We start from the raw sequence: 13009 nt of genomic DNA on the forward strand, positions 1-13009 counted from the left end.
TATATATATTGTGTTATGTAACTATTTAATCTATTTCTCTATGTAACTTACTATCTATCTATCTATCTATTGATCTGTCTCTCTATTTACAGTGATTCCCCACTAAGTACACCATGTGCTACAACACTAACTCTGCACATGTAGGAATGTAGGAGTATCTGCACAGGCTGTTTCATGCTGATGCTGCCAGGTGTGCATGTTTCAGGTGAATCCACTGCACCCCATCTCTCTCTCTCTATGACTATTTGTTTATGCCCTATTGCCCTCTAGTGCACACAGCTGGAAAATCATGAGAAACAATCATCAGTCAAACTACTAGGGTAATACTTATATAGGCCTCTATAGGCTGGTTTTATTTAGAGTAAACCTACAGCTTTGTTCCCAGAATCAATTTTCATAATTTGCTTAAGCCTCTGCTCACCAATAGTCCTATTAGAGATCTTCTCAGGACTGCTTTATCCAACCAAACAGGCCTATCATAACAACAACAAAAAAAAAAACCATGGCAAACACCACTGGTGAAGATGGAAACAGGTAATGGTGCAAGAGTAAATCCATTTTTAATGAAAAATGAATGAGTGTCTGTAATGTCTGTCTGACCATCAAAAGTGGCCATCTATTAGTAAAGTTATGTAATCTGTATGGATCCAGGCTGCCATATCTTTCTCTCTCTCTGTCTGAATCAGACTCTGCATTAAAGGTGTTTTGTCTTGCCGGCTGTGCCACAGTGTGAGGGGTGAGCTTATTGTAACATATCTGTCCAATATGGCAGCAGTGCAACAGTTGTATTTATGTCACTGTAACATAGCTACCAATCAGTCCAATGTCGTCCCTCATTCGCCTAAAATACCTGACCGGTTGACTGTCCACACCATGTAGAATTATTTCTCTAGCCACGGCTGTCACTTGTACAGAGACATAAAAATGTAAACAATTATCTAAATACTGTTAATGATGCATATTTCTTAAACACATTTGTGTGTAAAAACTTCATTGATAAAAAATAAATGTGAAAACGACAAATGTGAAGCTGAAGCATGTTTCTGAAGACTATCCGTTATTGGTGGAAGATGGACAGGGTTAGATGCTGAGGTCAGTGTTTCAAAACCAAAAATGGGTCTAGACTAAAAATACTCTGCAGGGCATGTTGCGGTACTGTAATTATTTTCAGGCTATGACTGAAAGAAACATTTGAACCACAATATTTGGCGTGAAAATCAGTCAGAACAACCACCCTGAGTGAAAGATTTGTCAGTCAGTGTTTCAAATACCTATTGATCAATGTTGAATTGTGATAATAGTTTCATCAGGATCTATCCTTCAGGCATTTAGTGGACACAAAACCTACCTATTTTTAGTAAATCAAGAGCACATAGAGGATGCCTCGAAGCTAAAGAAATCACACAGAAAAACTGATACAATTTACACCTACATTTACAACTTTTATGTGATAAAACATTTAAGCTCTTTGAGTGAGTGTTTCTGATTAAAGGAATTTCCTCATGATTGATTCATTACTACAAACTGAGATCTGTTAATCAGCAATGATTAGCTTGTTTTGTTTAATCTCATCCAGAGAAATCTGATGAATTGTTCCTGTGATGACACAGAAGATCAGACCTGCAGGACTGTCTTTAAAATGGAGGAGCTGGATCACATTCAATGAACTTTTCATTCAAGGTGAGAACAGCAGTGAGGAGGGACTCTGCTGAGGCCTCTTCCAGTAACTGGGTGAAAAAAAAAAACTATTTGTGTGGAACTTCATTGTATTTCTCAGTTCACCTCTAAGTACTGACATATTTATTTGTTGCATTCTTGATGTTTTCATTCACAGACTTGCTCCTTGCATATTCTGAACTTCCACATCAAGCCCATTTTCCATCATGGGTAACTCAGCATCTACCAGCTTCATCACTCCTAATCCAAGGAAACTGTCCTGGGGTCGCCAGAAAGATGACACAGTCCAGCTGAAGGACATCTTGACACAGCATGAAGAGGATCTCTGGAGAGTTGAAGGAAACCAAAGTTTATCTGTGAAGAAGGTCCACCTCGCTCACAGCATCCGTTATATTGATCTAGCTGTCGATGAGAGTGGCGGTTTTTATCCAAACGGGGACATAATGCTGAACCCAGCTTTTGTTGGTGATCAGGGTTCATGAAAGCTTGAATTCACTGTGGACAATTAAATCAACACTACAGCAAGATGATCCTCTGTGTTGTGCTGCTCGAAGGGTTAACTGCAAACCACCACTGATGTTACTGCAACAATAGAGTCCTGTTTCTCATCACAGCTCTGTAGGTGTGAATGAACAGTCTTCAAGTAGTATGTCTGTTTTTTATTAAATGGGAGCAAAAGTAAAAAAAAGTTTACTATTTTTTGTATTGGAGTGTCTTATAGTTAAACATGAAAAACACTTTTTGTAGTTTTAGTTTTGATGTCTGGGTAAATATATGTACAGAGATGAACAGTACAAGTAAAAACCACAAATGAGACAGCTCAGCTTGTGAAGCAAAAGTGAAATAAGGAAATCGTATCTTCATAACTCGGTATCTATGATGCACACACTCTTAAGGTATAGTAATGGCTATTTTCACTTCAGAAAATGAATTTATAACAAGTTCTTCTTCCCTTGAATGTTTTAATGAATTGGTAGTTGTCATGACTGTATTTGCATTAATGACTGACCAAAATAAATATTACAGAAGTATCATTTTCAACCTCAGAAAGTGAAGGAAGCTTTCAGGAAGTGCTCACTATTCAAAGAAAATGTCAAGGTATTTCAAAGTTCTTTCTCTAAAGCAAAATTATTTGCAAGTAAATGTAAGCAGGCTTGTTGGGCAAATACATTCAGCAATCAAAGCAGATATTGTTTTGGTCTCTTGGTTTAAGTTTTAGCGCAAACATGAATCTTTGTACTGACATTGTTGTGGCTTTTTCTGAGGTCTGAGCACTGCTTTTTCTTTTCTTTGTTCAGCTGACAGGGACAAACAAATTCACACACAACCTGTGCAAATAAAAATGATAACTTAGCAAATGTCACCAAAACAATTCATCACTAGCAAATAATTTAAAAACAACATAACCATTAGTGTTTGATTAAGCTGTTTTACAGTCTCGATGTTTCATTAATTGGTAACTTCTGACATGAACTCAACAGAGTGGGCTGCTACTAACAGTTGGCCCATTGGCAGGATTTAAAGCACTTAAAATAATTCAATAAGTGGAAGAAAACTGAATAGTTCACCGCCTGAATGTCAAACTAATAACTACTGAAAGCACAACTGAGGTTTTTAAGTTCACCACATAACCAAAATACGTATGTGTAATTGTGATGGCAGTTGTTGGTCAGTGGTGATGACTTCATGGTTTTGCAAAAATAAAATTGGAAAAGTTACATTTTCTTTTTATTCAAATTCATATGTCCCAAGAAGGAAGTGCAAGCTGCTGAATGGCATACATTGTGATAAACCCAAGGGTGCTTCTCTCTGATACAAAACAAATATAAAGTTTTTAAAAGAGAAAAGAAAACAAGAGCTATTAAATTTCTTGTTTTATGACTGTATTGGTTTATGATAGTAAACCCTGATAAATGTGTACCTTGTGGGAATAGTTGAGTGGAGAAAACGGAAAGAAAAAATGATTAACATAGACTTCCCTGTCTGATGAGACAAACATCAGTTTTTTGGTGTAACATAGTGGATTTGTACTGTATTAAAAATGGAATGGAAACTAGATAAGTCATGCCTCATAAGAGGGAAATGACAGTGGCAACACACACGCCTGGAAATATTTCTCACTTTATTTTCAGGTTTGACCCTGAGAAGACAAGATGGATGTTCTGAAATGGCCTCTGCTCTTTGTGTGCTTTTGCTTTAAAGGTATTGTGCATTCTCTATTCTGTATATCCAGAAATATTTTTTTTCATTGCTCACAGGGAGTAAACAGTTGTATTTTTTTAGTCTTTTCTCAGGTGAATTTGCACTAACTCTTCCTCTTGCAGTGTTCACTCTGCTCTCTCTTTGTTTCATTTAACCAAATTTTCTCCTGCACTTCATCACAGTTACTCAATCTGAAGCCTCAGGTTGGACCATCACGGTGCCATCCTCAGTTAAAGGTGTCCTTGGATCCTGTGCGGTTATTCCCTGCTCATTTAACTACCCAAACCCAGGGAAGGAGGTCAATGAATTCACTGGGATTTGGACCGAATCAGGGGGTCATGTCATATATCACCCAGTTCAATCTAAAATTGCGGAGGCGTATCGGACTCGGACAGAGCTGCTGGGAGACACCAGACACAAGAACTGCTCACTGAAGATCGACTCCCTTCAATCAAATGACCAAAGGTCTTTTCATTTTAGGATTGAAATCGGAAGCTATGACAAATATTCCTACAAAGACAACACAGTCACCCTTATAATAGATAGTAAGTAATACTAACCACATTCAATGAACATCTTTAACAGTGGAGTTAACACTTAATTTTTTTCATAATTCTTTCTGGTATGAATTCAGGTGTTTACCTTTGAACATTCTTGACTTCTGAGCAGTTTTATTTATAGTTAACCAGTCAGTTGTACAGATCAGAGTGCTGTGAACTGTGTGGAGCTGGGGTGCAGTCCTTGGAAATATTTTACACTTGTTTGGTCACATTTCTTATATTATTAATTATAAGTAAAGTAGAATTACAAGCAAAAAAAAGGCTGAATTCCTTAAAATAGCAATGTTTGCCTGTATGGTTTATTTCAACTTGTATTGGAAAGTTAAGATTGCAAATACAGTGTAACCCCAAAAGCAAAGTCCTCTGACAATACATGTTTTAGCTTTTCTAATTTTAACAATGATCTGATTCTCAGTTCCTTATTTGTGTGATACTGCCCCCATTGCACAAAGCATTTAAAGATAAGTTTCATTTCTCTAGACGTGTATGAAATAGAAAGATAGTGGGACCCATTTCAAGAATTTGTACATGTTAAATCTTGGTCCCACAGCAGTTCAGTCAAGATTGATATCTGCCTTAAATCGTAAAATCAGACTGAAAACCTTTGAATACGTTACTGGGATGTGAATTAGAATTTGGTTAGAGGGAGCTGCTTTTGTGGAAATGTAAAGTACATTGCTACCATACCAAATTGAAGTTCCTGTTCTAGCACTGCATCCACATGACTGAAACATTGTTATTCCCTATTTCCTGTAACATATTTTAGCAGTCAGTTTCTGTGTTGTATTTTAGTAACCTTTTTTTAATTCCAGCAGTAATGTGATTTTTATTTTTATTTTTGTCAACTACAATGCTTCCAACATGGCTTAACATTAAAACAAATATATACAGTACAGTAGTAGTTACTATATAGTAGCCTATACAAAGCTTCAAAACATATAACATGACATGAACAGCCCAGTAGACTACGTGTGTTCCTTTTCTTGTATTACAGTGATGCTGCCTTTAATTTTCCTGTTGTTACAGATGAACTAGACGTCACTTTCTCTGTGAACAAGGACGTAGTGGAGGGTCAAAATGTGTCTGCATCCTGCTCTGTTTTTTACTACTGTACCATCTCTCCTCCTGTCTTCACCTGGAATCTCTCTGGAGAAAAACATTTCCAACAGAAGCTTATCAACGGCCAATGGAAAGCAACATCTACTCTGACCTTTCAACCTACCAAAGCTGACAACAAGACTTTACAATGCATCGTCATATACAGAGGAGGGCTGAAGCGGGAGAAAGCTACTGTCCTCAACGTGCAGTGTAAGTGTATATGGCAGTAGTGATTAAAGCAAATGATTCAAACTAACAGAGAAGGAATTTTTGGGTGATGACATGTTACATCCTGGCTTTTTGGCTGTTGTGTTGTTTGTTTATGTGCATTTACTCCAGCACATCTTTGACACTACTTTGTAAGACTACAAAGTGCAAACATTTGTCTGTAAAGAACATGAATGTTTCCACAGTGGTGTAAAGTAAACATTTAATTACATTTACTTAAAATTAAGTACAGATTTTATTGACCCCTGGTGGGAAATGCTCAAGCACATAAAGTAGTTAAAATTTGTTCCACCTTCACCAGCTGCAAATGTAAGTGATGTATGCATTAATAATTATAATCCAGTAATAAAATATACATTCATGTGAAACACATTGTGCATAATGGGTACTTTTGGTACCTTCATTATAGTTTGACGCTATACTTTTGTACTCTCTGGGTTTCAATGCAGATGCCCCAGTTAATGTGAAGGCTGACTATAAGTCAGATGTACAGGAAGGAGAAGCTGTGCAGCTGAAATGTTCTAGTGATGCTAACCCTCCTGTTGACATCTATAAGTGGCATAATGAAACTGGTGCTCAGCTGTATCAGAAAAACTACTATGTGCTGCCAAATGTCTCCAGACACACAGGTGTCTTGTACTGTACTGCCATCAATAGAGTAGGACAAGGCAAATCTAATCCTGTGCAGCTCAATGTGTTATGTAAGTAACCAATCAAATACATGCAAGAAGGAGAATATACAGTAAATGTGGGTAACTCATACATTTGTTTTTCTCATAGATGCCCCTGAGATTAAGACCATCTCCTGCTCCTTAGAGGGGCATATGATGAAGTGTTTGTGCATTGCTGAGTCCAATCCTCCCTGTTTGGTCTATTTTGCTGTTTCTGACAAAGTCCTGCCAAGCACCAAACTAGACAAACATGGCCATATTACCATTGGGACTCTGCTCGCAGAGTCTGTATCTTCTGAGTTTGTCCAGTGTGTGGCAAACAACACGTTAGGCAGTGCTGACCTCAAAGTCTCTGTCAATGGTAAGAATGTTTTTAGAATTCCTAGAAGGCAGGGCATTTCTAATATGCATAAAGCTTGTTTGTATTAATCATAGAAATGAAATATAATGACTCCACACAATTTCTGTTTGGACAGGAAAGGTGCAGAACCTGTATATTTTCATCGCTATTGGAGCATGCATAAGTGTGGTGGTGCTTTTAATAGCTGTGATAGTTGTCATAAAATGGTAAGTTGGTATAGAAAACATTTCTTGTTAAATGTTTTAGCTGTACCATTCAAATTTGGGTGCTTTAAGGCATTTAAAAAGTGGGTTAAGGCATTTAAAAAGTGGGTTAAACTCTACAAAAAGCAGTGGAGAAAGAGCTTTACATTAAACTCATGCATGTGGAGGAAACTGTTAAACCACTTTACTTTGACCACTATGAGAACAAAAGGTTAGTGGCAAATATTTTACAGTCTTTCAAAGCCTAGTTTTGGTTTAGCTTGTGTGTACATCTCTGGGTTTCAGTGTGTAAAGTGTCAACAGTGTTTTTTCAGGTTAAAATTTAAAAATTGTTATTCTGCCAGCAGGAGGAGACCTGGAGATGCTCCAATGGCTCACATGAGTGCCACCAAGGAGGAGAAAGCTGTGGAGCTCCCTCAGCATGCCACAACACAAAGGTTTCTGTTATTCACCTTTTGGGATAAACAGAAGTTTCCTTGAGATTTAAAATAACACAGAGAAGCTAACTGTGCATAGTATTATGTGTGTTTATGTGATTTGATTAAAAAATGTACACAGCAACTCATTTGTTTTCTGTATTCTGTCCTCAGAAAACAGCTGGACTATAATGACATACCTGGCTCTGGCATTTATGGCAGCGATCATGTATATGGCAACATGGAGGTATGTGAAATATTTTCCTTTCATTTATTATTTCCCTGCATGAAACCTGAGAGTGAGTTGTTCTTGTTTCCTATATAGGCTGACTGTGATGATGCAATATATGCCAACATGTAACATGGTTGAATCAATGGAAGAACAGCTGCAGCAACAGCAACTGATTTGTTGTAAAATATATAAATATACTGATGTGCTACTCTCTGCAAACATTACAGATGCCGTATTTTCTTTATCATGCAATTTACACATTTTTAAAAGCAAATGTCTTGAAGTAACTTGATGATTAATGCACTTGTGTTTGGAGTTATTGTTTCTCTCATCCAGAACTGTTCCTGTTTGTTTTGACTAGAACTATGCCATTATACTACATGTTGTGAAAAATCGCTATTAAACAATTGTAATAATTTAGTTGCAAATGTGTTTTATAACTGTTTTTGTATAGCATCAATCATCTGATAACAACGGATGCTGCACAAAATATAATACTAAGAACGTAGGTGTGAAAGTTGTGAAGTGGTGGTTTGCTCTTAAGTACAGCTACAAAAAAGAGAGTTGTGGACTGCTAATAAAGCAACCTGTTCATTGTGCTCTGTCCCATCACATTAGGGAAATGCAGAAACGTTGTCTTATATGATTTGTTGTATATTTAGGAATGAGTTATTTTAATGTCATATTAAGTGACTTGATTAGTTTTAAAAAGTATTATACATACATCTGCAGGCATGACAGCAGCACTTACATGCACCCTCACAGGCTGTACTGACATTATCTGCTAAAACTGTGAAAACGAAAACATCCTGTTTGCTCTCAGGTCTTGAAAACATGTTGATGGTGAAATGGCAGGAAGGCAAAGGCGAAAGTGACCGTGCTGGCTGAAGATAAAGGTCTTTTCATACTGGAGGCGTTTTATTCGTGCGTTTATTTTGTACATCAATATTTGAACCAATATTCTGTCTATGAACCCTTGCACAAAATATGGCTGAACGAAAATGGCATTTATGTATTTATTGCCCCAAGGTTTCTCTACTTTTCACACCTGACACGACGCAGCTTACTGGAACTTGTGGCACTGTTACCACAAAGCGCATGGTGCGCCGGTCCGCTAATGGCTCATTTGATCTCAGACATATGCGCTATTCCGGGTAGATCAAGGACAGTAAGTGCTCCTCTGCCTCCTCCTGCCATGGCAGCAGCAGCTCCTCAAATGGTCCCACGGACATTCTTATGTATGTCTCAAAATGACCATGGTACAGTTTCAACCCCTGCACCAAGCAGTGAAAATGTCCAGGTTGTCTCTTATGAATACATAATGCCACCTTTGTGTTAAGCAGAACCAGCACCTGCAGGTCATCATCGCTGGATATGGACTTTAGTAGCGCATTTAATGGCCTCTGACCTACATTTACCACCTAAATTATAATATTTGTTCCATGAAACTGTATAAATTTAGTCCCAACAGTCTTTTCTCTTCATTTCGTAGCGTTTCTCTTAGCTGCACTGCTTCCAGTACGTGTATATGGATGTTAGATTTTTTTGTCCAATCAGATTTCAGCCTCTATGTGTTGCCATGTCAATCTAATCTGTGCTGTGTGGGGCATATAAATAAAAAACATAGATCTTATCAAAAATGGCAAAAACATGCACTACACTAGTCATGCAAATTAGAGTGAAGCATTTGGTGATCTACAGTATCTACAGCTGCCGTAAGGACAGTCCAGAACTGGTCAATAAAGGTACAACTATCATTTAGAGAGATAAAGAGTCTTACCTTTGTTCAGAATGAGAATGTCCTGGACCGCTGTCGTGGCTAGAATGTGATACCAAATAAATTAATTCAGATGAATCATCCCAATTTAAGTAATCATTTAATACTACAATTATTCTAAACAGAGTAGTAGTTAACTAAGTAATCTGGTAGTTAGGGAACAGAGAACAGATTCACTCTTTCTGCAATGGAATAGATACAGTCAGTCAGCCTTTGTCACAGGGTACAATCAGTCAGCGTCCCCCCGGCCGGGTCCAACAGCACACGGTTTTCTGTCACGCTAGCATTCTCATCCTTCAGCCTTATCCTTTTTATCCACAGCTTTCTTAGGCTGTTATGTCAATTTCCAAACTTAGCTTCCTGTCTCCAGTTTTAGGAGACAACACCCTGAGATGTACCCAAAAACAGGAAGCATCTTGACCAAATTATATAAGCTCATTGTTCAGCTCACATGACCTTAAAAGTGAACACGCAAACACATTATTCTACTACATAGTCCATATTAACATGTAACTTAAACCACTACAGTCCCTCCTCCCAATACTATGTTTAATTAGTGTTGCTGTTAGTGTTTAATTAGTGTCTAAACTTTACAAGAAAACAAACAAGTACCACAAAAGCAAAGAGGAAACTGAAAATATGACCGCGTTTGCCTGAGACATTAACACTACTAAACCCTAACAGCTGTAGTTAAACATTAACCTCTTCCTGCATCTAAAGTTAAATCTAAAATAGTTCCTTATTACAGAACTAACCACTCCTCAATAAACTTTTAACCTTAGCAAAGTATTTCTCACATACTCTAATGAAACATCCATCCATCCATCCATTTTCTTCCGCTTATCCGGAACCGGGTCGCGGGGGCAGCAGTCTAAGCAAAGATGCCCAGACCTCCCTCTCTCCAGACACTTCCTCCAGCTCCTCCGGGGGAATGCCGCGGCGTTCCCAGGCCAGCCGAGAGACATAGTCCCTCCAGCGTGTCCTGGGTCTTCCCCGGGGCCTCCTCCCGGTGGGACATGCCCGGAATAAGAATGGAGGAAGTTACACTTTTTTTCTTCATCCATTTCTGGTGCCCCCTGAATGTACGGCGCCCTTAGCATTTGCCTATACTGCCTATGCCACGGGCCGGCCCTGGCCAATGTAACAAACTATATTAGCAATGGGACTGTTTCTTTAATCAATCAGAATTCTATTTCGCCTCACAGGGCCAGCATACTTAAAAATCCATTTTCATGGCGGACTTTTCCAGAAAAGCTAGACATCGTGAGGAGACGTCGGCCAACCCCCAAGCTAGCTAGCTTGTGTAACAGACTGTTTAGTGTTATGTCTCCCCAGTGTGAATGTGCTGGTGCTCTGTTTATGTGTGTAGTATACCTTATGTCCTTTTGTCCTTTGGGGCTTGCCATACTTGGGTAAAAAGGGGACATGGGAAGAGAGAGATGGGAGTGTCAGTTTTGGAGTGAAGAGTGCAAAATAAAGTGACGGAGAAGTTCAGACCTGAAGCTTTGTCGTTTTATTATTTTATACACGTCTAGTTGAGCCCAAGTAAATACTCGGCTACATTGGTGGCAGCGGTTTGTTTTTTTGTTTGTTCGTAGCGACGTGGTTCAGTGTCCGTCGACTGTTTAATTAGTTAGCTAGTGTTCCAAGTTTAGTACTAGCTCAGGTTAGCTCGCGACCAACATGTGGTGCAAATCCGAGGAGGACCGGGGTGGAATTAACCGGCATGTGAAGATAGACTTACCGGCGCCGTTCTCTGGTGACGGGAGGCAGAGTTTTCCACTCTGGGCCCGGCAGTTCGAAGTAGCGGTCGGAGCGCTCTCGGAGGTTGATGGTGCTGTGTCCTGCAACTATGAATTGGCGCAAATTCTGCTGACGCATCTCAGCGATGCAGCGTTTCGAGTGTGGGACAGCCTTCCTCGCGCTGTTCAGGTGGACTATACCGCGACAAAAGACAGACTGAAGGAGGCATTTGGAGAACGGCAGCTCATGGATCGCTTCAGGGCTAACCTAGCGGCTCGTCCTCGGGCCTCTGGGGAAAGTTTGGAAGTGTACGCGGCAGAGATCAGCCGGCTGGTGAGCGAGGCTTTCCCAGAATATTGTAACACCCTGAGGGAGGAAAAGTTTCGTCGATTCATTGCTGGTTTGGATCCAGCGCTCGGAGCTAAATGCAAGGAGCATGGAGCAACGGATTTGGAGGAAGCAGTGTTGATTGCTGGACGTTGTGAGAACGCTGGATATACTGGGAGGTAGGATTACATGACTGTTGGCGCTTCTGGGACTGCTGGTGTTGGAGCTGGATCTGCCATTTACTCGGTGGGTGACGATAGCGGATTGTATAAAGCTGGGGATCTGTTGGGTGCCGCAATGAAAGACATGGAGTTGAGACGCTTGAGTGACGAGAACAACATGTTAAAAAGCAGAGGGAGTCCCAGAGCTTTGAATGAGTGGGACGGCTGTCGCTCCTGGGCGTGTCAGTGTACCTGTGGGGCTCGTGGATGCCAATCACATGCCTTTGAAAGTACTCGGAGGGGCCGATCACCTGTGAGACAGTCAGTCCTACACCCTGACGAGCGGGCTTTGGGTACGGATAGGCGCAGTCATAAGGACTCCTACACTTCCCTGTCCCCTGTGAGATGCAGCCCCAGCCCTGGTTCTCACAGATGGAGTAACTGTGTGGATGATTCGAGGAAGAGGGGTGTACGTTTCATGTCACCCAGCAAGGAGGAGCGCCGCTTTCAGTGGGGAAATGGACTGATGTTGCGGTCCAAACACCAGCTGTTTCATCTCAGGACCCTCATAATGTCAGTGCTGACAATTGTGACGCTGTGGCGAATAATGACAGTGACATGCTGACCGGGACCGGTTGGCATCATATGTGAAAGGCGTGATTGACGGGGTGGAGGTTCACATGCTGTTGGACTCTGGTTCCAGTGTGTCACTTATGAGTGCGAACTTTCGTATGTCAATTCCCACACTTCGCAATCGCCCGCGAAGGAAAGACTATGTGTCAGCCCATGCTGTGAATGGACAAATGCTGGATGTGCTGGGCACCATCACAGTCACTTTTCAGCTGGGAGCTGGGTCATGGCAACGTGTTTTTCATGTGATTAGAGAAACTACACAGACTAGGTTGGGACTTTTTGCTGAAAAATCATGCTTTACTTGACCTCAACCGTGCGGAGCTTCGACTGTGCGACTTAACGGTCCCCCTGCTTACCAACAAAGACTTTGTTTCTACATGCTGCAATGTGTCACTGGCCGTGGCTGTGACTTTGCCACCTCTCAGCGAGTTGGTGGTGCCTGTACAAGTGTGTATGCCTAATGCGGCCCAGGTTGCAAGTGACTTTGTTGGATATCTTGAACCTAATGTGCCAGAATCTTCCAGCCTGATAGTGGCTCACACACTGGCTGGAGTTCATAACGGACTGACTAAAGCTCGGATTTTGAATCCTACTGGACATGATATTTCACTGACCCGAGGGCTGCACCTGGGGGAGTTATACTCAGTGGACGAGTCTGATGTCCATTCATTCCATGCTCCAGCTGATGTGGCTGGGGGGTACTTTACCCCACGCGCCCCC

The 13009-nt window shown here is 40.6% G+C and overlaps 1 protein-coding gene across 4 annotated transcripts; it reads left to right on the plus strand.

The window, feature by feature from the left end:
• The first annotated feature begins 2496 nt into the window (after positions 1-2496).
• Positions 2497-8532, plus strand: LOC109971711 (sialoadhesin-like). 4 transcript variants are annotated; one of them, XM_020620138.1, is made up of 11 exons: positions 2497-2573; positions 2704-2775; positions 3810-3879; positions 4062-4424; positions 5466-5747; positions 6215-6466; positions 6546-6797; positions 6913-7003; positions 7348-7437; positions 7591-7663; positions 7742-8532. In XM_020620138.1, exons 3-11 carry the CDS (start codon positions 3831-3833, stop codon positions 7775-7777), a joined length of 1488 nt encoding a protein of 495 aa, XP_020475794.1. In that variant the 5' UTR covers positions 2497-2573; positions 2704-2775; positions 3810-3830; the 3' UTR covers positions 7778-8532. The 4 variants fall into 4 exon arrangements, with proteins under 4 accessions (XP_020475794.1, XP_020475791.1, XP_020475795.1 ...); XM_020620135.1 differs by having other exon boundaries at positions 2504-2573; positions 7345-7437; positions 7742-8531; XM_020620139.1 differs by lacking the exon at positions 6215-6466 and having other exon boundaries at positions 2511-2573; positions 7345-7437; positions 7742-8529.
• The last annotated feature ends 4477 nt before the right edge of the window (positions 8533-13009 follow it).

The sequence above is a fragment of the Monopterus albus genome, unplaced genomic scaffold (genome assembly GCF_001952655.1).
Source record: "Monopterus albus unplaced genomic scaffold, M_albus_1.0 scaffold232.1, whole genome shotgun sequence".
Taxonomy (NCBI): domain Eukaryota; kingdom Metazoa; phylum Chordata; class Actinopteri; order Synbranchiformes; family Synbranchidae; genus Monopterus; species Monopterus albus.

Excerpts from the sequence above, each read along its gene's own strand:
- LOC109971711 (XM_020620135.1), top strand. The coding sequence starts at position 3,831 with ATGGATGTTCTGAAATGGCCTCTGCTCTTTGTGTGCTTTTGCTTTAAA. Across the intron at positions 3,880-4,061 it reads TGTGTGCTTTTGCTTTAAAG|TTACTCAATCTGAAGCCTCA; the intron begins GTATTGTGCATT and ends ACTTCATCACAG. Across the intron at positions 7,004-7,344 it reads GTGATAGTTGTCATAAAATG|CAGGAGGAGACCTGGAGATG; the intron begins GTAAGTTGGTAT and ends TTATTCTGCCAG.